Source organism: Camelus dromedarius, chromosome 5 (assembly GCF_036321535.1).
Source record: "Camelus dromedarius isolate mCamDro1 chromosome 5, mCamDro1.pat, whole genome shotgun sequence".
NCBI lineage: Eukaryota > Metazoa > Chordata > Mammalia > Artiodactyla > Camelidae > Camelus > Camelus dromedarius.
In genome coordinates, this window is record NC_087440.1 from 92431141 (window position 1) to 92455802 (window position 24662).

Sequence of the window (24662 nt, forward strand, 5' to 3'; positions counted from 1 at the left end):
CAGCCCCACTCCAAATGTCCCTTAGATGCTCAGGCTGGGGCTCCACCAGCCTGGGGCTCCTCCCTCTCCTTGCCCCTCCCCAACCAGCCCGTTACAGGCCTGTAGGGAAGCCAAGTAGACAGGATGGCAGAGAGGTTAATGGAATAGGATTGGGGGGTACAGCAGGGTGACTGCCTCCCAACTACTGTCCCATCTTACAGTGAAGCAGAAAGGGCAGACCCAAGGATCAGGTCCCAAAGCCCAGTTCCTGGGCCCCAGGCTGCCCCCAAAAAGGGGAGGCATCACTCACAGACCTGGGGCAGGCCGAAAACCCTAGTTTATTTCAGCATCAGCAGTATCTTAGCCATCACAAAAATAAACTCTACCAAGGGCAGGAGGTCTCTACAGCGAGGCTAAGGGCTCAGCTGCCAATCAGCGAGCCTCAGGGGTGCGTGGTGGGCACTGCCTGGGCAATAAGTTAGGAAGCAGTGGGGCTGGCAGTGGCGCAGGTGCAGGCAGGCTTCACTTCTGGGCAGGCACAAGGTCATCGATGGCCTGTCCCTGCTCCAGCCGCCGCTCCATCTCAATGAGCAACTTCACACCGTCCACCACCATCTGCACCAGCTCTACCTCTGAGAAGCCCAGGCGGTCTGCGTTGGAGACGTCAAAGACACCACCCACGGCGGCCGTGTCCACACCGCCTAGGGAGACAGCTAGGTCAGCAGGGCTGGGTTGGGGGCTGCCTGCGGGAGAGCGCTCCCTGCAGGCCCCACGCCACTCACCGGTGCCTCGCTTCTGAAGCCGCAGCCGCTTGAGCACCTCCGCGAACTTCTCGTGCTTGCCCAGGTGGGGCAACTTGATGTGCACACCTGCCCGCAGCCCTGTGCCCAGGTTGGACGGGCAGGTGAGGATGTAGCCCAGGTGAGGGTTCCACATGAACTCGTAGTTCTTAGACTTGAAGAGCGTTTCAATCTGGAGGTGGAGAAGGTGTGAGGGGAGGCCTGGCTGAGACTCCCCCCTCCCCAGGGGTCGTCGGGCTGGACCCCAGAGCCCCCTTGCAGGACTCCTGATGTGATTGAGACCTGGGTTCCCCAAGGAGGCTGCCTGAACCCTGGGGCCTGACCTGGGCGAGGCCACTGCAGAAGCGGGTGAACACCTCCTTCATGTTGCCCCCCTTCTGCATGGAGATGACCCGTAGGTGGTCCTCCTCGTTGATCCACACCAGGAAGGTCTTGTTGTCATTGTGCCTGGGGGAGGGGCGCAGTCAAGCCTCCTCCCTGGACCATGGTCTCGGGCTACATCCGGGAGACTCTTAGCAGGTCCTGACGCACTCCTCTAGACCCCTAGGTGCTCAATCCAGCTGTACCCAAGAACAGGGGCTGCTGCCAGGACCCCAGCCCCATTAACACCCTGGGGGCAGGCAAGGAGGCCAGGACACCTCAGAGAGGGGACCAAAAGAGGCCTGAGCTGCTTTCCAGCTTGGCCAGCAGGTACTGTGTGGCCCAGGTAGGTGGAGAGTAGGGGCAGGAGTTAAGGGGCACAGGCAGTCAGGACAGCACCCCAGAGGGATGCGCTTGCATATCTGGCAGGGAGCCTGCCCTGCACAGACAAGAGTGTGTGGGCCCTCCTCCCCCCCCCCCCTTAAAGCGTCTGCGTCACTTAGCACCTGGCAGAGTCCCCGTGGGGAAGCAAGTGAGGAGAGAAAACAAGATCCCAAGAGTCGGGGGTGGAGGGTAAAAAACCAACACGACCCGTTCCCCACCCACCTCTAAGATCCTGAGGCCGAGGCTTCTACCAGCCCGGGCCCCTTCACCTACCTGCGCGGTCGAGGTCACCTGCGAAGAGGCCTGGGCGGCACCGAACCTATCCCGGCAGCGCGGCCCCTCCCTCTTCCTCCTCGGCTTCGGCAGGGAGGGAAGAGGGACCCGCGGGAGGGGGTTTGGGGAGTACGCACCAGATGCCGCGGGCATCCGGCCAGTCGCGGGCCATGCCCGAGGCCAGCAGCAGGGGCGATACGGGCTTGTCAAAAAGGAAGTGGTCGTCGATGAGCTGCTGCTGTTCCGCCTCAGTCATGCTTTTGAGCGCATAGTATCTCCCCGCCAGGTCACCGTCCAGGCTCGACAGGGCTGCGGAGGGGCGCGCTCAGGACGACAAGCTGGTGGGCTCCTACCTCCACCCCCACCACCCCCACCACCCCCAGGCGACACGGATCCGCCCCACCTCCCCATGCCCGCCAAGCTTGGTAGGAGTCCAGTCCTGGCAGTCTGAGCGGGTTACTCGGACTCGGGCGGACCCTCGCCGGGCCCCAGGGCGCTGTAGGCGAAGGGCCGGGCCTCTGTCCCTCCGGGAAACCGGAGCCGGCGCGGCGGCGGCAGCTCGGGTGACTGGTAAACAAGCCAGCGGGGACCCAGGCTGGGACCGGGATGGGGGGGGGGGCCGCCCGTCGAGCCTCACCCCTACCTTCGACGGCGAGCTTCTCGATGGCGCGGCGCTCCCCGCGGCTGCAGTGCGGGGGGAGGCAGAAGCCACGGATGCTGCGGCCCGTGCGCACCCGCGAGCTCAGCACGTAGTTGGGGTCCAGGTCGTCGCCGCCCTGGGGGCCGAGGTGGGGTGAGTGCCCGGAGACCCCTCCCCAGCCTGCCCCGCCGCCCCGGGCCGCCGGGCACCTGCAGATTGTCGGGGTTGAGGTCGGTCTTGTGCTCGTCGCTGGGTTTGTAGCCGCCGTGCCGGTCTTCAATGATGGGGTCAAAGAGCTCCTTGAACACGTCGTACGACTCTTCGTCGCCAGCCACGCAGCCCACAGTCATGATATAGGGGTGGCCTGGGAGGGGGAGGCGCGGAATGGGGACAGTGACGTCACTGCCAGACCTGAGGGAGCCGCTGAAGACCCTGCGGCTGCGCACAGAAAGGGGGCGCCCGGACCTTGGCCCGAGGGGGGTCTGAGGGTGACGCTGGGCCCGTGGCTCACGGATAAGGCGCCGGCACCCTGACCCCCGGGACTGGGATGCGCGTACCTGGGTTGTCCACGCCGGTTTGGATGACATCGTCCAGCGTGAAGCCGCTTGGCGTGCTCTTGGCGCGCAGCTCGGCGTACAGCTCGGGGGTCAGCACCTTGGCCATGTGGTTGTTGTGGCTGCTGAGGTCGGGGAACTCGTCCTCGGCCGGGAAGCGCAGCTTCAGCGTGTTGTGGCTATTGGAGAAGGGCATGGCGGCGGCGGGCTGCGGGGAGATGCGGGAGTCAGCGGGGACCCGAGGTACCAGGCCTCCTGGAAACCACCAGCCTGCCCCGGGCCCGGGTCACCGAGGACGCGGTCAAGGTCGGCGGGGTCGACACCGCGCTGGGAGCTCCTGCACCGCCCAGGACCCCCGGCCCAGCTGGCACGCCCTCCCCAGGCGGCGGGCCCTCGCGTGCCCAGAGCGCGCGACGCCGCGCCCCAGCCCTGGCGCCTCGCGCGGCCACCCCCAGCCCTCGGGCCCACTCACCGAGTGGCCAGGCAGGGGCGGGGGCTCTGGGTCCTTCCGCAGCTCCGGGCGCGGCGCAAGCGAACAGCGGCGGCTCCGCGCTCCCGCGGCTCTTAAGGGGCGCGACGCGGCCCGCCCATTGGCCGCTATTTATAGCCCATTCATTCCATTGGGCCGCGCTGCGGGGTGGTGCAGCCGCTTTGTCCGCCGCCCGCCGCCCCCCGCAACCCCCATAGGCTGCCCACCCCGATTGTCTCCTCGCCGGGACCCCGCGCAGCCCGCCTACTCCATCGGTGCCCACGCAGGGCCCCGGAGCTGCAACCTCAGGCCCTTGGACATTCTGGATTCGCCTACCGCGGCCTGCCTCCGAGCGGGAAACTGAGGCGCGAGAGCCACTGGGCACTTCAGGACGCTCGGGTTTGTCTGCACCCCAGTTCCTGCCTTCCGTCGTCCGGCCAGTTCCCCGCGGTAGTCGCGGCGAGGGGCCAGGCGAGAGCGTCCCGGGCTTCCACAGCCGGTAGTGCCAACCGCCACCCCTCCACCCCCACTTCTCCTGCCCAGCCCGAGCTGGCCCAGAGCCGTCGACCTTCCTCAAGGTGCCCTCAGGCATCTCCCAGGCGATCTTGGTGCAGAGAAAAGGAGGCACGCGAGAGGCGCAGTCTGGCTGCTGCCCCCACGGCGGCGCCCGCGGCGGCCCCCGAGGTGCCTTGACCTTGGGCAAGTCCCGGGCCTTTGGGGGACCCGAGCCAGAGAGCCCTCCTAGTTGATGCGGGACTACTATGAGAGGCCCTGAGAGGCCTCTGGACAGTGCACAGACTCAGTGACCAGACCCTAGATCTGGGCCCTCTCTGCAGGGGGCAGGTTCACCTCTCCACCCCTCCCCCAAAGGCACCTCAGAGACACTCGGCAGAGACGAGAGGAAATGCTAACAATAAGTCCATGTGAGATTTTAAAAAACCAACCAACGAAACAAACAAAAACACTAAAAATCAGAATCACACTAGTTGAAACAACAATGGCTATACCTTCCACTACCCCCAACACACCCAGACTGGCAACAATGTAAGACTGATACCAGCCAGTGTTGGCCATGGGTTGGAATGTGGAGAGACAGGCATTCACTCGCTGCCTGCAACTGTGAATTGCTACATCCTTTTTGGAAAGTAATTTGGCAGCATGTAAAAATTGCAAATGTTCATGAAACAGAGCAGGACCTTGTGGGGTCCTCCCTGGTGCAAAATCTTTTCCATGTCCCTGTTTCTTGTTTGTAGGCTTCATTCAGCCTCCCTGACCTTCTCTGAGTTCCAAAGGGCAGATTTAAAGAGTTGCTTTTCAGGGAAGGGAGGGGATACAGAAACAAACGAGGGCAGTCAAGAAGCAATAGTGCAGTCTTGGGGCAGGGTCTTGGTTCCTCCTCCAGGCGTATACAATATCTTTGAGTTCTTTGGAAACTAAGGCCCCCCACCCAGGTGGAGGATGGTAACTTCAGACCGAACCCAAGATTCCTGGCGCACAGCCCAGTTACCTCCCCACCAGACAAACAGAAGAAAGTCACACACCCAGCAGCCCTCACCTGAATTTTGCGTTTAAAAACTTCTAGCAGAAAACCATTGCCATCCATTCTCCTTGCCTGGCCCTGCAATAAACCTTTCTCTGCTCCAAACTCCAACATTTCAGTTTATTTGGCCTCACTGTGCGTTGGGCATACGAACTTTTGTTCGGTAACATTCATCCTCCATGACCCAGCCATCCCAGTTCTAGGAATCCAGCCTATAGAAAGAACATACTCATTTCTCTTTGCAGACAGACCAAGAGATGTGTACTGGGAGAAACAAACACAAACAAAACCTGGATATAACTTGATGCTATAGCTTGGAGACTGGTCGGGCGGTAGGGAAGGCATCTCCCCAGTGTGGAATATTATGTAGCTATTAAAAAGCATGAATTGGCACGTGTGTGGTTAATGTCCATCTTATGTTGCTTTGTGAATGAATCAAGAAAGGGAGGAGGCCCTTATGTATGTGTACATTTAACAAAGTCCCTCCAGGACTGCACAGTAAGCTTCGTAGGCATCAAGGTGAACATTGCTGCTGCTGGAGGAAGACTGGCTGAGAGCCAGCAGCCAAGAGAACAAATGTTATCAGGAGATGGGAGGAGAGAGATGCCATGGGGTCAGGGGGAAAGCAGGAATTCCAGTGTATTTGGTGCCTCTGAGGAATGGGAGCAAAGCCCCCAAGGATGAGCAAGTCTGTTTGCCTCTGTGCGCTGTCCCCGTGGTTACCACGGAGGGACTCCTGCCCTTCCCTCACTCACCTTGGCGTGCTTTGACCTGATCCCAGTCAGCATTATTTTAGACCCATAAAACAAACCGAGGTAAAAAGGCAAATGGCCCCAGAAGACAGCAGCTGTCCCTTAAGCCTGGAATGCCTGCATTCTGTGCCCTTTGCAGCCCCTTCCCCTAATTTTAGAAATATCTGCAGCTGCCCTCCCCAACTCCCCACCCCCAAAGGCCTGATGGGCTCAAGTTTCTGTTTCTAGAAACAGAACTGCTGGCCTTGGAGGCCTACTTGGCTTTCAGACCCCAGGCGGGAGGGAGCTGGAGGGGGGCAGCTCAGGGCTTCTTTGTCTGTAGCCTCTGCAGCTTCTGGGAAAGCCACCCTCCCTCTTCCCCCAACCCTCAGGCCACCAAGAGCCTGACCAACATTGTGGGATGGAGGCAGGGAAGGACCCCCGTTCCCCTCTCCCTGCATAAGCAAGGTCCACACTGGAGATGTGAGGTCCAGATGCTTGGGGTCTTGCCTAGGGTCAGGCCCTGGGGATTCTCCTACCTTCAGTTCCAGCAATCCTCAGCCTTCTGAGATGGGTGTTTTATTCTAGTTTTGCAGATGCTCAAAGGAAGATCAGAATGTGGGTGACAGAGGGGCCAGGTTGGAGGTCTGGCATCCCTCAGCAACCCTGGAGTGCCTGGCCTTGGGCTAACCTAACCTGGGGCCCACCGTGGGGACCCCCACAAGCCAAGCCTGGGCCAAACTCAGACTGAGAGTGTGGATGGTCAGCAGCTGGGATGGGGGGGCCCTTTCACCCCAAATGCAGAGTGAGCTACCTGCCACCAGGCAGGGGCTGCTTGGGAGCTAGGGTGGTCCCAGAGCAGGGGAGCAAGGAGTGGGGCATGGAGGGTACCAGTCTCCACCTCAGCCATAACACTGCCCCCAGCTAACCAAGCCCGCATCTGTGGACCCTTCACTCTCCCCAGGGCCCACACGAGCCGGTTTGGCAGCGTCCGGGCAAGAAGCTGGGTGACATCACCCAGCCAGTTTATGGTCCAGATTCCTCAGAAATCACACCTGGTTACACATTAACCACCTGGCCCTGGAGGGGGTGGGGAGCCTCAAAGGAGTCCCTGGCCTTTCATCCACAGAATGTGGCCCAGCTCAGCAGGGCAGGCATAGAGCTGGGCAGCTGGAGGTGTGCCAGGTGGGAGGGCAGGGCCAGGGTCCAAGCAGGGGACCCAAGGCCATCCTCAGAGTCTATGCCAGGGTGGGCATTGCCACCTCCTGCTGCTCTGTCCCTGAGCTCTGCAGAACTCAATGGGGAAGTTGGTTGGGGTCAGAAAAGGGGCAGGGGCTGCCTTGTGGTCACAGAGCATGTAGGGCAGGAGGCTGAGCTGGTCAGAGAGGAGGGAACCTTGGGTCACCTGATCCTGCCTGGGAGGAGGGCAGAGCAGCCTCCCCCAGTGGGCATCCCATCTCTTCCTTTCCTCCAGGGCCTTCTGCCTGCCTGTTCCCACCTTTCTTCAAATCTGCCATTGGTTCTCTGAAGCCAAGTTTACTGCATCAAATCCCCATCCCACTTTGGCCACATTGGCTGTGTGATTTTACACAAGTCACTTGGCCTCCCTGAGTCTCAGTTTCCCCATCTATAAAGTGGTCCCTCTTTCATAGGACTGTGGGGAGGATTCAATGTGATGACACTTAACTGGGCTTATATAGCATCAGTTCTTGTTAGAGAGGCTCCAATATACAAACTCTGCCCTGGGCAAGGTGCCCACCTGACCTGGGTAATCAGTTGGTGCTTGAGGACTCAGGCTGAGGGCTGGGGCAGGCTCAGATGGGGCGGATGGACAGCTCTGGATAGGCTGCCTAGAGGAGGGACGCACTGGAGGAGCTGGACAGCCAGTCACAGACAGAGGCAAGTGGGAAGTTGGGACCACAGGAAACCACCACCAAGTCACCGAGTCCTAATTTAGGCTCTGAGTAGGCTGTCAGCCCTGGCTCCACACCACAAGCTGTGGAAGAGGAACCCCTGTGAGAAGTGGAAAGTTGAGATCTCCCCAGGGAGCAATTAGGGGGTGATTCAGACGGGTGTAAAGTCACCTGGAACAGAGGTTGGCGAGCTGTGGCGAGCAGTATTGAGAGCAGGAGGCAAGGGGTCCATGATGCAGCCACTCAGGCAGCTGGTGGCCAGAGCACTGGCCCCAAAGGGATATGAACCCACAGAGAATGGGACGTTACCAAAGGCCCCCCTCCTTCTTCCCCTATGGCTCCAAAACCCAGGCCCAGTAGGGGCAGGGGTATGGAGGGACTGAGGTTGGGCACCTGGGTTTCCAACATTGACTCTGAGGTCCACAGTCACCGTCACTAGTTCTGGCCCCAGAGGAGGGAGAGTTCAGAAAGCCCCCCAGGCTGGCAGGGCTCTGAGAAGGGGCTGGTTCTGCCAAGGCCTGGCCACTCCCATTTGTCTGGGACGGGCCATCTGGGCCTAGGCAGTGTGGACGAGGGTCATCGCCCACTGAGCCTGGGTTAGAGCTCAGGCCCCAGGGTAGCTGGGTGGGCTGGAGTCTCGATCCAGCTCTCCAGTCCCCAGGGCTAACAGGATAAGCCCTGGTCTGCAGGGGCCTGAGTGCTGGAGGAGGACAGTCCCTATGGTCCCCTCTCCCCACTCACCCTTTACCATCCCCCACCTCCACAGAGGAACCAACTCTGAATCAGCCCTGCTGGGACGGTGCAGGGCTGCTGCTTCCCTTTTCTGCCCAGTCCTCCAGATGCCCCCACCCCCGTCCCCTGCTCAGGCCGCTGGCCCTGTAGGCCTCATTCATCCAGCTCTCCCTGCACCCTGGGTTCCAGGAGGGGACACAGGACACCTCCTTCCTTGAAGCAGCTGTCTCAACGGGGAACGTGCCCCTTAAGGGGAGGTAGGCCAAGAAGAAGCACGGCCTGGGAGTAAGGCCACTTCTACAGACCCTTGCAGACCACCACCTCCTGCTCCTCTGGTTGACCCCAGACAAAGCCTTTTGGGACGGTCCTCCGCTCTGATTCCATTTTCTGGAATTCATCCGAGGGCCCAGTCGGAGGTGTTCCTTGAGCGGTTTGCAGTGACAGAATGTCCACGGCAGTGTCCTCGTAGGGGAGTGGGCAGCTAGCCGCGGGCGGCCGTTCCGGGGACCCCAGGACGGTCAAAAGGCTGAGGGACGCGGCCTGCCCTGGTCCCAGCACTCATTAATCGTGCCCGTAGGTAACGTCTGAAAGGACCGCAGCAGCTGGGCGGCGGGACAGCGGGACTCTCAGTTTGTCTTTTGCACGAACTGTTTAAACTGAAGAACTCGCTTCCGGGGAAAGCCGACCTGGAGGCGCGACCCGGAGGCCCGCTCCGAGGGCGGGATGGGCAGCGGGCGAGTCCCAGGAGTCCGCGCGCGGTGTGGGAACGGCGGCGTTGTGACGTCATCGGCGGGCGCCGCGCGCCGCGCCGGAGCCGGAAGTGCTGCAGCTGGTGCGCGGAGCCACGTGCGGAGCCACCCGGAGTGGGAGCCCGGCGAGCGTCACCGGTGAGACCCGGTGAGACTCCGCGGCGTCACGTGGCAGTGCGAGGGGGGAGGTCGCCCCGGCGGGCGCTGCGCTCAGGCCTCCTCTAGCGGGCCTTGCACTTCCTGCAGCCTCCCGTGGTCGCCCTCAGCCCTGTGCCAGCCTGGCCTGACCTGCCCCCTGACTCTGCACATGCCAGGCCAGTGTTTCTGTTTACTGCTCGCTGCACGTCCCCAACCTCTGCTTGGGAGCGGTTACATCTCTTGAATCCCCCTTCCACTTGTCTGCCCAGGAGCCCGCGGTGGGGGAGATGGGGGAGACAGGATTCTGTGGAATTGAGCCTGGCTTGGGGGTGACCTCACGAACCGTTTGCTGCTCCCCACTATGTGGTCGCTCTCCCTTCTCACAGCTGGAGAATGGGAGCCAGGTTCCTGGAGAAGGGTGACGAGAGGGTCAGGCTCTTACTTTGTGGGAGTCCTTGAGCCCCTCCTCTGCCGTTGCCCAGCCTCAGACTCCATCTGTGATTTGGGATGATGGCCTTTGTCTCATGACCAGACCAGACCAAGAAGGGCTTCAGATGTCTGGCCAGGGTGCAGACCTGTTGGGCTCAACCCCCACTGCTCAGGATCTGGGCCTCACAGCCTTCTTCCTGGACCCCAGGTGCACATCCTGCCTCCTGACGCCTTATATATTCGTGTCCACACACCTCCCAGGTCCCTGGCACCTGCCAGACAGCAACACCATGAGCTTCGTGGCATACGAGGAGCTGATCAAAGAGGGTGACACAGCCATCCTGTCACTGGGCCATGGTGCAATGATGGCGGTGCGTGTGCAGCGTGGCGCACAGACACAGACCCGGCACGGCGTCCTGCGGCACTCTGTAGACCTCATTGGCCGCCCCTTCGGCTCCAAGGTGACTTGTGGCCGAGGTGGCTGGGTGTATGTGCTGCACCCCACCCCTGAGCTCTGGACGCTGAACCTGCCACACCGCACCCAGATCCTCTACTCCACTGACATTGCCCTGCTCACCATGATGCTGGAGCTTCGGCCTGGCTCTGTGGTCTGTGAGTCCGGTGAGTTCTTCAGACTGCCTCACCTCTAACTCTGAGAAATTGACATGAAGGTGGAAGTCAGACCCAGTGTCCAGACAGCCCCCAGCCTGCCCTTCCTGAGCACAGGCATGACTATTCGGCTTCTATTTTAACAGGATCTTTCTGGGGGACTGATTGCGGGGAAGGAGGGGCAGAAGCAAGGAGGCTGGTACTGTACTCTGAGTGAGAGTTGGGACTGGACCAAGGATAGCCCTCTGGAGGAGCTGGTGCCCACGGAGGTCCTACCTATCTCGGTGGGGTGGGGGCAAGTGCTGCTCGGCGCTAACCAAGGTGCTGACTGCCAGTCCCGAACCCGGTACTGACTTCTGGTGGAGGGTGAGTCGCCTAGCAGTCCCTGACTGCTGAGAATGGGAGCCCCAGGCACAGGGCTAAGAGTTGCCCCTTCCTGGATGGACGCCAGGGCCGCTCCCAGGTGCTTCATTGTAGGTGAGGAGCCTGCCCTGTGCTCAACCCAGGCCAGCACCATTGTCACTGAGCCCAGGGCCTGTGGTGCAGATGGAAGTGCCTGAAGGTCAGCCATTCCCAGCCCTTTCACACACATGCACGCTCACATGCACACACAGATACACACAGGTGTTGGGGGTTGAAGCATGCAGCCTACCTAACAACAGTTTAAGCCCAAATGTGCACAGATTTCCAGCGTGTTCCTCCTGAGCTGGGCATCTGGGCTCCAAGAGTTCCCAACCGCACTGCTGCCAACTTTCAGAGGGCTTCAGGGCATCTCATCCCTCTCTGGGCCTCAGTTTCTCTGGGTGGACAATTGGATGGTTCATGTTACCCCGCCAAGCACTTCAAGATGGGAAGAGTCAGATGCAGAACCTGGGCTGTGGTCAGAGAGTGGGTGGGGGCTCGGCAGAGGCTGACTGCTCAGCACCAGGGGACCTGGGGGTGGACAGCAGGATTCAGGGCCAGCTCATCTCCTGTGGCCACTGTGCATCCGTAGCCAGGGCCTCGTTCCATTCGGCCAAAAAGCTTTGGCAGTGAGCATGCTTCTGGGCTCCCCTGCTAGGCACCTTGGGCAGAACCAGGACAAGACAGGCCAGGCTGCTGCTCCTAAAAGGGGACAGACAGGAAGCCCAGTGGGACCGTTCCAGTGTTGTTGATTGCTGGGGGCTTGAAAAACAGGGCTGTGTCTTTGAGGGTGACTCAGAGAGGGGCCCCTCCAGCAAGGGGGTCAGGGAAGGCCTCTTTGAAGAGAGGGCATGGAGTTGAAAATGATGGGAAGGAGGTCCCTACCAAGAGCCAAGGGGGAGGGTCCCCCCAAAGGAGAGCCTTGCAGAAACCCTGCTTGAGGGAACAGCGAGGAGGCCAGGGTGGCTGGAGCAGGAATGAGGTCAGGGGGAAATGGGCGCAGCTGGAAGGTCATGAGGAGTCTGACTCTGCCCTGCGTGGAAAGGGAAGAGGCGTGGTCTGGCTACGGGTGGAGAGAATTCCACAGCTGTGCCGAGACAGGACTGTAGGCAGCCAGTCAGGGGCTGTGGCAGAGGGCCGGGAGGGGGCGCCCATGTGGGTGTGGGGGCGGGTGAGGAGAAGGAGTGGCTCCTGGAGAGACGTGGGAAGAGGTGCAGCACTTGCTGGTGGGTCAGATGTGTGGGAGGTGGGCAGGGGGAGGCGAGGGGCCCCCAGGGTGTCTGGCTGAGCAGTGGTGTCACTGACTGGGTCAGGGAGGCTTGGCAGGAGGGGGTTAGGGTCGGATCAGCTCCAGCTCTGCGCTTGTAGATGCTGGGCGCTGTTTGGGTGTTTGGGGGTGGTGGCAGGCATGCAGTGGTCGCTGGGGAGTCTTCCTCGAGCCTGGCACCTGGAGCCATGAAGCAAAGAGGGGTCACGGGGGCTGAACGGGGGGACACAGGCCTGCCTGGCATGGCAGGAGAAGGAGGCAGGCAGAGGGGTGGCCCGTGAAGCTGGAGGCAAACTGGGAGACGATGTGGGGGGCACCTTGGTCACCGTGTCATCTGTCACAGTGCAAGATGAGGGCAGAGCTGCACTCGTGTGGTGAGAGCAGACTGCGGGACTGGGAGACGGACTGACCTGAGTCCATCGGGGAGCTGGGGCCTGGCCACCACTTGGAGGGTGATAGGGACAGTTCCAAGCTTCTTTGTCCCACTGGTAACCTGGGGCCGGCTGACCTCGAGGGCCCTTTGAGGGTCTCTCTGGGGTGAGGATAGGGTAGTTTCCTTGATGGCCCCAGCAGTCCTGCCTGACACCCATCCTGTCCTGCCAGGTACCGGCAGCGGCTCCGTGTCCCACGCCATCATTCGCACCATTGCGCCCACGGGCCACCTGCACACGGTGGAGTTCCACCAGCAGCGGGCGGAGAAGGCGCGGGAGGAGTTCCAGGAGCACCGCGTGGGCCGATGGGTGACCGTGCGCAACCAGGATGTGTGCCGCAGTGGCTTCGGCGTGAGCCATGTGGCAGACGCCGTCTTCCTAGACATCCCCTCACCTTGGGAGGCCGTGGGCCATGCCTGGGACGCCCTCAAGGTCGAAGGTGCGCCAGGGGTTCTGGGAGGGGTATGGCCCTGGTGGGGGCCGAGTCCTGGGCTACCCCTTCTCTCCCCTCCCCACTCCTCCAGTTCTAGGTTGTTTAAAGCCCAGAAGTCAGAAACCACCCAGCCCCACGGTGGCGGTGGCTGTGGCTGTGGCTGTGGCTGTGGCTGTGGCCAGGCCCTGGCGCCGTTTGGCCTGAGGTAGGGGTGGGTCAGGGCAGCCGGGGGAGTCGTGGGGAGGTCACCCAGTGAAGGGTGAAGGTTAGAGAAGAAATCAGAACTGGGGAGAATGGGGCTCCAACTGGGCCCCTGTTCCTGGCCTGGCCCTGCTCTCACCCTGAGGTGGGAGATGTCTGAGGTCCCTGGGGAATGTGGCAGCCCAGCCTGAGTGAGAGGCGGGGCCTGCACCACAGGGCATGCTGGAGATCAGAGGTCAGCCCCTGAGTCCGGCTGATCCCTGCAGAGTCTCCCTTCCCCACCAGCTGCAGGCCAGGCGAACGTGCCCCTTTTAGGGAAGATGCTGGGTGCGGAGGCGGGAAGGTCGGCTCAGAGCCAGGGAGGCGCTGGGTTTTTCCCTTTTCTGGAGAAGGAGCCTGTTCGGGCAACCAGGCCCCTTCCCTCCTCCCAGTGGAGCGGCGCAGCACGGGAGGTCAGAGAGGCAGGCGCAGGGCTGCCCTGGGAAGGACTGCCCCTCTTAAGGGCAGATGCTGAGGCCCAGCAAGGCAGTGGCCCGTGGGTCCCCTGCCCTGGACTCCTGGGTACCTGATTTCTGCTGAGGGGACCTGGGGCCGGGGAGAGGGGCAGCCCTCCAGCTTTGCCCCTGGATACCTGCAGGTCCTCCCCGCTGCAGGAACACCAGCAGGCCTAGGCCCAGGCCCAGGAGGCCAGAACTGGTGGCCCAGCCTTGGCTGAGCCCAGTTAGTCACTGCCCTGGGCCTCCCTCCTGCTGAGACTCCTTCCTGGAGGCTGGCCTGGGGCAGCCATGCCTTCTGGTGTCCTGACTCCTCCATCCCACTAAGCCCCGTTCTCTGGGTCTTTTCCCTGAATCTGCTTGTGGGCTACAGGGCTCCCCTGCCTGCTGTGTGAGCCTGACCCCAGCAAGTGCAGTCCCTGGGCTCTCTAGACCTCTAGCCAGCCAGTAGGCTCGGATCCTGCCCAGCGGGGCCTGTATCCTCAGCAGTGTGCACAGGGGTTGGGTCCCTTCTTAGGGGTGATACTGTGTCCTCTGGGTTGACATCAGCTGTAGGATCCACCTCCAGGCCCAGGCCTCCCAGCAGAGCAGCTGGGGGTCTGTCCCGGCGTGGCTGAGCTGACCAGGCCTCAGGGGCCTTCCAGTCCTTGCCTAGGCCACATCCTTTCCCCTACCCTGGCTTCCCCACACCCTCCCTGCCAGGAGGGGACCTGAGCCAGGCTGAGGGATGCTGTGGGCGGGCCCTGGTGGGCGGCCGCAGGAAGAGGCTGCCGGCTGCCGCCTCCACCCCGTCATCCTTGGGCTGTGGGGCTCAGCTTGGAGTAGGCGCCTCCTGTTCCCAGGAGCAGGCGACAGCCTCTAATTTCCTGTGACAGCAGCAGCCCCCGCCCAGTGCTGCTCTGTCTGACTGGGGCTGTTCTGGGTCCAGTGCTGTGGCAGCTGCCAAGCCCAGGCTCCGCCCTGGCCCCAACCCTTGGCTGCCTTGGGGAAATAGGGGGTGGCGGCGCCCACCAGAGGCCTAGTGGGATCAGGTTAGTCGGGCTTGCCCAGTGCTGGGATGTGAGAGGGCCTGGTTCAGGCGGCCCCTTCCACGGGGCTCCGGGAGAGCTCCTGCCCCAGGGCCCTGCCTGGCCCTTCTCTGAGGCCTCAGCTCTTCACGGCCCAAGGGCTTGGCCAGCCTCAGACCCCAGGGCTCTCACATGGGGTTTCTCTACCCGCACCTATTCCTGAAAGGCCAGGGGTGCATTGCCTCTGCTCTGCCATCCAGCCCACAGACACTGGGCCACCGGGCAGGCCAGGTCATGGGGGTCCTTCGGCCACCAGCCCTCTGACCTCCGCATCCTGCTCCTCTCAGGTGGGCGCTTCTGCTCCTTCTCGCCGTGCATCGAGCAGGTGCAGCGCACGTGCCAGGCGCTGGCGGCCTGTGGCTTCTCGGAGCTGAGCACCCTGGAGGTGCTGCCCCAGGTCTACAACGTGCGCACCATCAGCCTGCCTGCGCCTGACCTGGGGGCCAGCCCGGGTGCGGACGCCGGCCCCTTCCGCAGCGGCACGCCCATGAAGGAGGCCGTGGGCCACACGGGCTACCTGACCTTCGCCACAAAGACCCCGGGCTAGTGATCCGCCACCAGGAGCTCCGGGAAGCTGGGAGCGCCGCAGGCCAGATGGGAAGCAAGGCTCGGCCAGAGGCTGCCTTATATGGGCAGCGGGCGCCTGCCAGGGCCTGTGTTTAGAAACAGACGGATGGTGGGGCAGGGCTTGGGGGCCCCCTGGGTGGCTGAAGGGGGACTGCCTGGTGGAGGCGCATCCAGTCCCTGGTCCCTGGGGAGGGCAGCCTCCCGCTGGCCTCAGTGTCCTGCTGCTATTTGTAGCCACAGGCAGTTTCCACTGCCTTAGGCTCCTCCGGACATTGAGGCCCGAGGCTGCAGGTGGCAGCCAGCCTGACCCTTTCCTGGTGGCCCTTTGTGGGGAAGGGGGTGGGGGAGCAAAGACTCGGGGGGGTGGGCAGGGACACCCTCTGGCAAGGGCTGCGGCCTGGCTCAGTGCCTCCCTGGGCAGACTCGGCACCTAGCGAGAGGTGACCCTGCTGTGTGGCCTCAGGCCTGACCCCACCCCATTGGGCACTGCACAGGCCACGTGGGAGTGTCTCCAGTTCCCTCCTGTCAAAGGGGCAGGGAGCAGCCCCTCCCGCCTTGCTTCTCCTGCCCCTTGGAGGTGTCTTCTTGGACCCTGGCCCAGCCAGGGCCCCCGCTGTGTGGGGAAGTGAGAACACACAGCATCACTCAGAAGAGCTGAGCCGGATGGGGATGTGCTACGGGCCGTCAGCCAGTGCCTGTTGGAGTTACTCCATGCTCCTCCCTCAGGGGTCCTGGGGTCACAGGGGTGAGGGGGTGTATCCAGCACACAGGTGACCTGGCCTGGCCTGGCTTGGCCTGGTCTCCAGCTCTGGTGCGTGGCTGGCATTGTACAAAGGGCCTGGGTGTTCCCATGGCAGGCGGGAGCCCCAGGGCACTCTGCTGGCATGAGGCTGGCCCCTGACCATGCTTGGCAGAGAAATAAACACTGCTGCCCCACTGTGCTGACTGGTCCCCCTGGTGCCCCATGAGGCTGGACCTCCAATCCCCACACCAACGTCCAGGCTGGCCCTCCCTGCACGTGACCCTCCTGGCCCCTGCTCCTTCCTTTCCCAAGGCAGACGCCACAGGGGCTGTGGACTCCAGGACAATGGCCTGGGACATGGCGGACAAAGGGGTGAGTGTGTGGCCACCCCCACCCAGCTGCAGAAAGGGCCACTTGTCCCTGGGAAGGGTGGGGCGAGGGAAGGAGAAAGAATCCCCGCCTGTGTGTGTGTCTGTGTCCGCCCCGAGCCCGGGGCCCTCCCTCCACAGCCCCGTCGGACACCTGGGTTGCCTCTTGTGCTCCCTAGAGGGCCCAGAACTCAAGAAGGACCGCCCAGCCCTGCTGTCCTGGCCCAAGGCCACCACTCAAGCTTTGGGGGTTCTTGGTTGGGGGTTCTTGGAGGGGCACCATGGAACGTGGACCTGCAAGACCAGACTGGTGGCAGCATCACAGGACTGGGGCGCCTCCTGCCTCAGGGCAAGACCCTAGGGTCCCTGGAACCACCAGCCCTGCCCCAGGGGTCACCTTCAGGGACCTGTTCTGACCTCTGACAAAATGTCTAGCCTGGGGGACAGAGGAGGGGCCTGGACTCTCCTTGGCCTTCAGGAAGGGCCCATGGGGTGTCTGGCATAGGGTGCAGGCCCGCCCCGCAGGTCCCACTGTGTCCATTTTCCAGGTGGGGCTTAGGCTGGCCTCCTAGGCTGTGGCCCTGGGTGAGTCACTAGGGCCTGCACTTGGGTCTGTGTGAGCTGGAAGGGCAGTGGGAAAGCCCAGCCCACTGGAGGATGGGTGACTGGAATGGGGGCTACCAGGTGAGGAGTCAGGAGACCTGGATCCCTGTCCCTGCTTGTAGTTGCACTTGGCACAGACCCAACTACTCTTAAGGATGGACATCCCCCTCACCCTCAGCTGTGCTGCCAACCCTGCACGTGAGCCTGTGGTTCCACTAGGCCTCTGGGCATCTGTCCCACCCCAGATAGCTGGCCAGGCCCAGCTCAGCCTTAGCCTGGGGTCCCACCAGGCTCTGAGCCAGCAGTGAACTCCTGTGCATCCTTCAAAGCCCCACTCAAATGTTTTAGTTTCTCCCACCACCTGCCCCCAGTCAGGAGCACCTTGCTCCACCATCTGCTCCCACACATCCCATGCTGGTGATCACCCCCGTAGGACTGCCCCCCACCTGTGAGCCCCTGCAGGCAGAGGAGCAGAAGCCACGCAGTCCCCCAGTTCTGCAGGTGGAGAGCTTGAAACCCAGAAAGGCAGGGCCCATGGTGAGTGAGTGGCCCATCAGCTGGTCAGTGACAGTCACCTCCTCGAGTCAGTAGCTTGGGGCTGGTCACAGGACAGAGACTCACCCGGAAACTCCCTGTCCAGCCCCAGACATGCACCCCTGGCCTTCCGTTTTTCCTTGGAAATTCCTACACCAGGCCTGGCCTGAGTACCTGGCACATCTGACTGCCTCCGCCAAGGCCCCTACTCCCAAGTCCAAGCCTTAGAGACAGGTGGCCTCTCCGCATCTGCTCTGAGGGCCCTAGGCCAGGATCCCACCCTGGGGCTGGAATTAGAGTCCTGCCTCTCAACACCTCCTCCTGGAAGCCCCCGGGGCCTGGCCTCCTCAGTCCTGGTGTTTGCTGCTCCTGGCCTCACGCTCACCTGCCTCAGAGGGGCTCCACCCTGTCCCCAGCCCGGGGTGGTGTGGGCTGCGGGCCCAGGGCCGGTTTGGGGATGGGTAGTGGGTGGTGTGAGGGATGCCAGGCCCCCAGAGGCTGTACCCTGTCTAGCAGAGTGTGACAAGGAGGGTGGTCTGCCCCATGAGGACAGGGCTTCCCCATGCCTGCCCCTCACCCCTGTTGTCTGCTGCCCGCCCCCCCTTCTCTCTGTCTGTGCCCTGGGGATGCCTGCTCTCCAGCCTGGCCCAGTGGGGGCAATGCAGCTCCTACCCTACCCCAGCCCACTGCACAGGGGCGAGATTTCTGCTGTAGTCATGGAAGACTCCTTGGAAGAGGTGATAGTCCTGCAGGGCCTGGAAAGGCTGCTGGAAGTGGGAGGAAGTGAGCAGGAGGCCTGCCCAGGCGGGACAGCTTCCCGCAGGCCCGGGAGAATGAGGTGAGGAGCAGCTGCTCTGGAGTGTGATTGGATGCAGAGGGCGCCATCTCCACCTCCTCCTGAGCTGGTAACTGCCTGGCCTGTTTGCAAGGCTGCTCTAAGTACCGGCCAGTCACTGGACCCAGTGCGCTGTTCTGCCCAGGGGTTGTTGGGCTGACAGGTCAGCCTGGGGTGTCCCTGCCTCCTATCAGGGCCTCAGGTGAGAGGGTTCCCAGAAGGTAGCCCTCCTGGAGATCTTGGCTCCTGACGCCCCAGGAGGGAGCGTGCAGGTGGGGTCCAGGTCTCAGGATGGCCTCGTCACCAGCCTCTGGGGGTGCCCTCACCCAGCAAATGTGGGACAAGCACCCACCAGCAGCCTCCTGGCACTGAGGGCCCAGAGGGAGCCAGGTGCAGACAGGGAAGATGAGGTGTGCGTGGCCAGAGCAAAGCAGGGAAAGCGGGTTGGACCCTGTGCTGTGGGGTTCAAGACTGGGAGGCCCCTGCAGTCACAGAGGGACAAGGAATTTGGACTCGGTCCTGCAGGGCAGCCTATCCTCAGAGAGGTGGCCAGACCCCGCTCTGCCTTCAGGGAGGATTCACTTAAGGGCCCAGGCGCTGAGCCTGCCCAGGTCACATCTTCCCTCTGGCTCCATGGTGACAAGTCAATCCCTCGTGCAGGGATGAACACAGTGCCTGCCTTGGGGGGCGGGGGGAGCTGCAGTGAGATTAAGTATCACGTCATTGTTTAGACAGTTGGTATCCACGGAATGTCCCAATGATTATTGTCACTAGTGGGAGATGGGAGCTGCCACCACGAAGACCTCTGGTCTTTGTTTCAGATTTCAAGGCCAGGATTGAGGGGCCACTTCTGGGTCTGTCTTGAGAACTGTCCTCTGCACTTTGTGGCACTTTGAATAGTTTATCTGAAGATTTGACATTGAGACTTTTCTGGAAAATCCAGGTCATCCATTCAGTGTGCTTATTGGTTGTATAATGAACTGTGACAACACTGGCCCATGTACAGGCAGATGGGACTCAACTGACATCCACAATTTTTGAAGTAAATGTATTAGTTAACTGTCATCACAGTTATGCTGCATAACAAATACCCCCCCCCAGCAAAAAAGTAAACTCTGGGGCTTAAAGCAGCCTTTGGGATCTGTGGACCTCAGCCAAGCCTGTCCCTGTGTAGGGGCTGAGCTTACATCAGCTCAGCCCTGCCCCCGCTCCTCGCTTCCTCCTGGGACCCGTGCTCTTCTTGCATCCTGTCCTGCGCTCAGGTGCAGTTGGGGCAAGCGCTTTTCAAGCCTTAGGTCACGTGGCCTAATCTCAGGTCCGCGTGGAGAGAGAGACCCTGCGATTTTAGGGGAGGAGCTGCAGGACCGCAGGCAAGGGGGCACAGCGAGGTTTCAGCCTCCAGGGTTGGGACAGCGGGGCCCCTCCTGCCTGGCCCGCCCTCCCATGCACGGCTCTGTGCCTGGCCTCAGGATGAGGGCATTTCAAAGTCAGGCTGCCTCCGAGGCAGCCGCGTTGGCGGGAGGGAATAACTCAGCTCCCACCAGGCTCAGAATAGCTCCGAATTGGGTCACGCTCCCCAAGAGCTCCGGTCACAGCCTCCAGCCTTTGACGATAATCAGCTTTTTCCCTGACATCTGTCCCTTCAAAGAGGGGGGCAGACCGGCTGCGGGCACATTTTTAGAAGCGAAGAGGATGGGGACGGGGCGAGGAGGCTGTTCGTGGCTGGCCCCTTCATCCATCCCTGCTCCCTCTGCCGTCCCTGCTCTGTTCCTTTCCCCCACCTGGCAAGCCACTTCCATCCTTCCTGCCCCCCCTGCCGCCCCCCCCCCACCGTCAGTCCCGCACAGGGCCAGGTGGTGTGAGACAGCTCCAGGCACTCGTGGCACCATGAGGGACCCAGGTCCGGCTCAGCCAGGAAGGGTGGAGCCCTCTCCCTGCCCCCCCACTTCCTGGGCACCCCTTCCTCCTGTCCTGGATAAAGGCGATGGTGGGGGTGGGCTGCCCCACCTCTCCGAGGATTCAGGAGGCTCAGGTCTCTCCAGGACCTCAGGCCCTGACGCCCTGCTCCTGAACAGCCCCTCGCCTCCCCACTTGGGCCCCAAGCCTCCCAGTCCTCCCCGCACTCCTACAAAGCCTCCGTGTGTGCCAGCCACAAACACTTGGCACAGGCAGACTCTCTTAGTCTCGGCCCTGGGGTCCCTCCTTGGGCTCTGGCCCCTTCCTGCACAGCCAAGTGTGGGCCTTGGGTCCAGGAGCCCTAAGGTGGACAGACAGAACCACTCTGTCTGGGGACAGGTTACGGGGCCAGGACCCTCACTGTCTGAACACAGTGTGCATTCTGGGGGGCAGGAGTTGCTTGAGTGATCTTTTCTTTGGCTTGATCCAAAAGCTCAGCCTCGCCCCCGACTTCCTGTCTCGGTAGCTCTATCCTGACGTGTCCTCCCCCGGGAGGCCCAGTGTCCTCCTCCCACTGCCTGGGCTTTGGTCCTATCTCTGCTGGCCACCCTCTCGGCTGACCACTGAAGTGCCCAGATGTGACCCTGGCTGTGAGGCAGAGGTCCTGGGGCTGCTGCACCTGGGTGGCCTCAGGCCCTTCTCTCCTGGGCCACCCTCAGTGCCTGGAGTGACAGAGCTGCTCTCCTGCATGCTCTTCATCCCAGGGGCCCTGAACAGTACTCAAAATGTGGTCCAGGGGCAGCAGCACCTACATCTCCAGGTGGCCCTTGTTAAGACTTTCAGGCCCCACTCAGAACTCCTAATCAGGTGTGTTAGACCAATTCCCCGGGTGATTCAATCAGTCTGAAAGTTTGAGAAGCAGTAGTTTGGCTAATCTTTGTTCCCTTTTTGCCTCAGCCACCAGGAAACTCAGAGCCAAATTTACTTCCCTGATGTCTCACTCTCCTCCCCTTAGAGTGGCCTTAAGAGAACTGAGGGGGGGTGATGTCACAGGTCCTCAGAGCCCATGTTCATGTTGTCACCTGGGCATTCTATCACTACGTGGTACACTAGGATGCCAAACTCATCTTTGTAATGATTTAGTAAGTACCTCTTACCCAGATAGATAGATCTTTCTACGATGGGCATGCCAGACACTGTTTTTGGTTTTTTAATCTTTACAAACCCACAGGGCAGCTCTCACGTTTCGGGTGGCAGAACCATTCCCAAACTTTGGCCACGGAAACGTTCATGAAACATCTGTGGAGCTGAGGCTCTCCTGATGCGGTCCCTGGACCAGTTTTCTCGGCATCACCTGGGACCTGGGTGGAAGTGCAAATTCCCAGCCCCACTCCAGACCTACTACATCTGGAGCTCTGGGGGTGGAGGGCTTAGCAATCACTGCCAGAGGAATTGGACTCTCTCAAACTGTCCTCTCCTTTCTTTTATTTCTTAAAACAGACAGAACACCTTGATTAACTTAAGTGGCATGTCCTGCTATGGAAGCTTCCAGCACCATCAACCTTGCTCTTTCGAGGCTGTGCTGCTGTCAGTCAGAGTTCAGTTTTGCCTCCGTTTGTTTGGAGTGTTTCTGCCGTGTCCTCAGACCCACCTGGGGTTTCTGTGTCTCCCAGGGGCTTCATCTGGCAAAGGCCGGGGCTCCCAGAGTGAGAGCAGTAGGGAACGCCATGTGGGGACCTCTTTTGGTTCTGACTGGAACAAACCAAATGTTTTATTTTACAAGACGAGAAAATTGGAACATTTGAAGCCAGAGTGGATGTTTCATGGGTTTAAGAATGATGGGGAAGAAAAAAAGAATGAAATTTTTGGACACGCTAATGACACTGTGAAATGGTAGGGTGGCTGTGACCTGCCTCAAAATAACCTGGGGTGGGGGAGCAGGGGCGAAACCTGGGACTTGGAATCCCTTGTGATTGTCTCTGTTTTTGCATTTCTTTGACATTTTCCATTAAAAAAAAAAAACTTTTTAAACAAGCAATGTCCAGACCACTTAACCATTTATTGCCCCAGGCTCCTTAGCAGTGGGGAGAAGCCAGCAGATACATACCCCAGGGTCACTTGTCCCAGTTCCCCCTCCCAGGACCACCAGTCTCCGCAACATTGACCCCCGCCATGTGTCTCTCCCAGTCTCCAGCATTGGGGGTGCTGTAGGGCAGGTGAGAGACACAGGTGGCTGGTCCCCGGCAGGGGCAGCAGTTAGCCATCCATTCTTCACTCCTCGCAGCGTGGACCTGGGGACCACAGACCCAGGAGCCACTTCGCTATGGCGGAGGATGGGCCTCAGGAGCAGCCCACAGCACTGGAGGGCTGGAGAGGAGTCAGGGCCAGGGCTGCCAGTCCCTTCACTCTCGCCACCAAGGGGCTGTGGCCCCAGGTCTAGGTGGCAGCCCCCTTCTGGCCTCTCCAGCTCCCAATGACCACCCTACCTCCCCTTTCCACACCGTCCCCACTGTCCTGTACCCTCCTCAAGCCTGAGCTTATCCCACGCCCCCAGAGAGTGGCTCAGGAATCCATCCTAAGGCGGTGTAATTGACAGACGGTGGATCGGCCTATTTAAGGGTCCGGCTCCAGGAGCCCCGGACCCTCCAGCCCCTTCCTGGTCTGTCCGCCTGCCCGCCCCAGCCAGCCACTCGGCTGCTTCTGTCACTACCGACACGTTTGCCGAGAAAGTGAGTCTAAACTGCGGCGTGAACCTGGGGATGAGGTGAGGTCTGAACACGGGCTTCTTTCCAGCAGGGCTGGCAGCGGGCCCACGGCTCAGTCACCCAGGCCGCTGGACAGGCCGGACGCGAAGGATCTGAGCCTCTGAGCCTCTGAACACACTCGGGTGAGCAAGGCCAGGCCGTGGAGGCGAGGGCCCTGCGGAGGAATGCGGGTGGCTGGCTTGGGGGCGGGGGCGACAGAGGCCTGTTGCTAAGCCACCCACACAATGGACATTCCAGGCGCCAGGCAACGGGGAAGGAGAACTTTCTCTCAGTAGGACCAGGCACCCCCCCACCCCCTGCTCTGCTGTGCCCCCAGGACATGAAGGCACATGGCTGCCCAGCCCCTCAGGGCCTCTGACGCCCAGGCCCGCTAGCTGGGCACCCAGGCTGACCCAGCCTTCCCTGCCCATTGCCTCCTCTGATCATGCTCCCTGGCCAGGCCCCCAGGCCTCAAGTGCGGGGTTCTCCCAGCGCCCTGGGACCCCAGTCCTCTGTTCCACACAGTCCCCAGCCCTTAGGCTTGGCGGCCCCACTTGGGGCCCAGCCTAGCCCGGGGCTGGCTCTGTTTGCAGCCACGCCTGGCCGGGCCCTGGGCCCCTGTCAGCCGGCCCTGGTGTCCAGCGCAGCCTCTGTTTGTCTGGAACCAGACAAGGGGTTTTGTTTTGCTCCCTTCAGGCTCCACGTCCTGCCTCCGTGGAGAGACTGCTAAAGAGCTCTGGGCCCAGTGCCGTCAGCTGGAGGGCAGGGGAGGGGGCACAGTAGCTGGTTACCGAGCTCCTGGTCTGGCCGCCAGGCCTTTGCCCTCCCAGTCCCCACGTACAGAGGCCCAGGGCCACCTCCGCCAGGGTGGCCAAACCCCGATGTCCCCCCACAGCCCTGAGAGACGATGTCCCAGGTCCCCACCCAGGCCTGTCTTCTGTCTAACGGTGGTGCTGGGGTCCCAGCTAAACGCATAGTCCTTGTAGGCCACGAACATGTCCAAGCTCCCTGGCCCCGACCTGACACATAGCAAGCAGCCCTCATCCCTGAAGCTTGCCTGTGCGCCACGGGGACCCAGACAGACAGCTGGATACCGATCCTGTCCAGGCCGAGGCCCCACTGCTGCCCGGGCCCAGCAAGGCATCTGGGGAAGGGTCTGCGTCTCAACAGGTGCTGTCACTTATCAGGAGCAAAGCCAGGGGAGGAGGCTGCTCATGTCCCCTCCCCTCTTCTGTCCACTTCCCAGGGAGGCAGCCTGGGCCTCTCCACAGCCACGCAGGGGCCCCTCAGGGTCTCTCCTATGCCTTGAGCTGGAGACAAAGAGGCAGCTGCTGGCAGAGCGGGCTGGGGGGCCGCGGCCTTTGTGAGCACGGGCCCTCCTGGTGACCTCACCGCCAGCCAGAGAAGGGCCCTTTCTTCCCCAAGGCGGCCGTTGGGAATCTGCCTGGGGACAAAGCTGCTGCCAGGTGGGGGACCAGTGAGTGGCCGGCCCCCTTTGCGGCATAAATTAGTGGGGGCTGGGTAGGGGAGGGGAGGGCAGCTGCAGCTGGTGCCTGGAGGCAGGCAGACACATCCGACCCCCATTCACACACGGGGGATGGGGCTGCTCCCCTCCAAGCCTCATTCATTCATTCACCCCTACTCCTTCATTCATTCCACAGATGGTCACTGGGCACTGGCCCTTGGGACGCAGAAGAGCATCTGGTGGATGAAGGAGTGAATGGACGGGTGATGGGCAGGGCTCCCAGTCTGGAGAGGGAATCAAGACAGATAGTCAC

General features: G+C 61.5%; 2 protein-coding genes across 4 annotated transcripts; one reads left to right on the forward strand and one right to left on the reverse strand.

Moving 5' to 3' along the window:
- Positions 1–294: 294 nt before the first annotated feature.
- On the reverse strand, positions 295–8703 carry CKB (creatine kinase B). 2 transcript variants are annotated; one of them, XM_031454430.2, is made up of 8 exons: positions 8681–8703; positions 2994–3198; positions 2646–2800; positions 2440–2572; positions 1934–2105; positions 1103–1226; positions 762–951; positions 295–680 (listed from the first exon to the last, which is right to left on the reverse strand). In XM_031454430.2, the coding sequence occupies exons 2-8, from the start codon at positions 3184–3186 to the stop codon at positions 502–504; spliced, it is 1146 nt and encodes a 381-aa protein (XP_031310290.2). In that variant the 5' UTR covers positions 3187–3198; positions 8681–8703; the 3' UTR covers positions 295–501. The 2 variants fall into 2 exon arrangements, with proteins under 2 accessions (XP_031310290.2, XP_064342380.1); XM_064486310.1 differs by lacking the exon at positions 8681–8703 and adding an exon at positions 3463–3574.
- Positions 8704–9169: 466 nt separating this feature from the next.
- TRMT61A (tRNA methyltransferase 61A) lies at positions 9170–22174 on the forward strand. Of its 2 annotated transcripts, none has more exons than XM_010999824.3 (4): positions 9170–9272; positions 9953–10312; positions 12573–12839; positions 14883–22174. In XM_010999824.3, exons 2-4 carry the CDS (start codon positions 9982–9984, stop codon positions 15140–15142), a joined length of 858 nt encoding a protein of 285 aa, XP_010998126.1. In that variant the 5' UTR covers positions 9170–9272; positions 9953–9981; the 3' UTR covers positions 15143–22174. The 2 variants fall into 2 exon arrangements, with proteins under 2 accessions (XP_010998126.1, XP_010998127.1); XM_010999825.3 differs by having other exon boundaries at positions 9172–9262.
- Positions 22175–24662: the final 2488 nt, after the last annotated feature.

Coding starts and splice junctions, on each gene's coding strand:
- TRMT61A (XM_010999824.3), top strand. CDS start 9,982: ATGAGCTTCGTGGCATACGAGGAGCTGATCAAAGAGGGTGACACAGCC. Junction 10,313..12,572: donor CTCTGTGGTCTGTGAGTCCG/GTGAGTTCTTCA, acceptor CTGTCCTGCCAG/GTACCGGCAGCGGCTCCGTG. Junction 12,840..14,882: donor GGACGCCCTCAAGGTCGAAG/GTGCGCCAGGGG, acceptor TGCTCCTCTCAG/GTGGGCGCTTCTGCTCCTTC.
- CKB (XM_031454430.2), bottom strand. CDS start 3,186: ATGCCCTTCTCCAATAGCCACAACACGCTGAAGCTGCGCTTCCCGGCC. Junction 2,801..2,993: donor AACCGGCGTGGACAACCCAG/GTACGCGCATCC, acceptor TCCCCCTCCCAG/GCCACCCCTATATCATGACT. Junction 681..761: donor GCTTCAGAAGCGAGGCACCG/GTGAGTGGCGTG, acceptor CTGTCTCCCTAG/GCGGTGTGGACACGGCCGCC.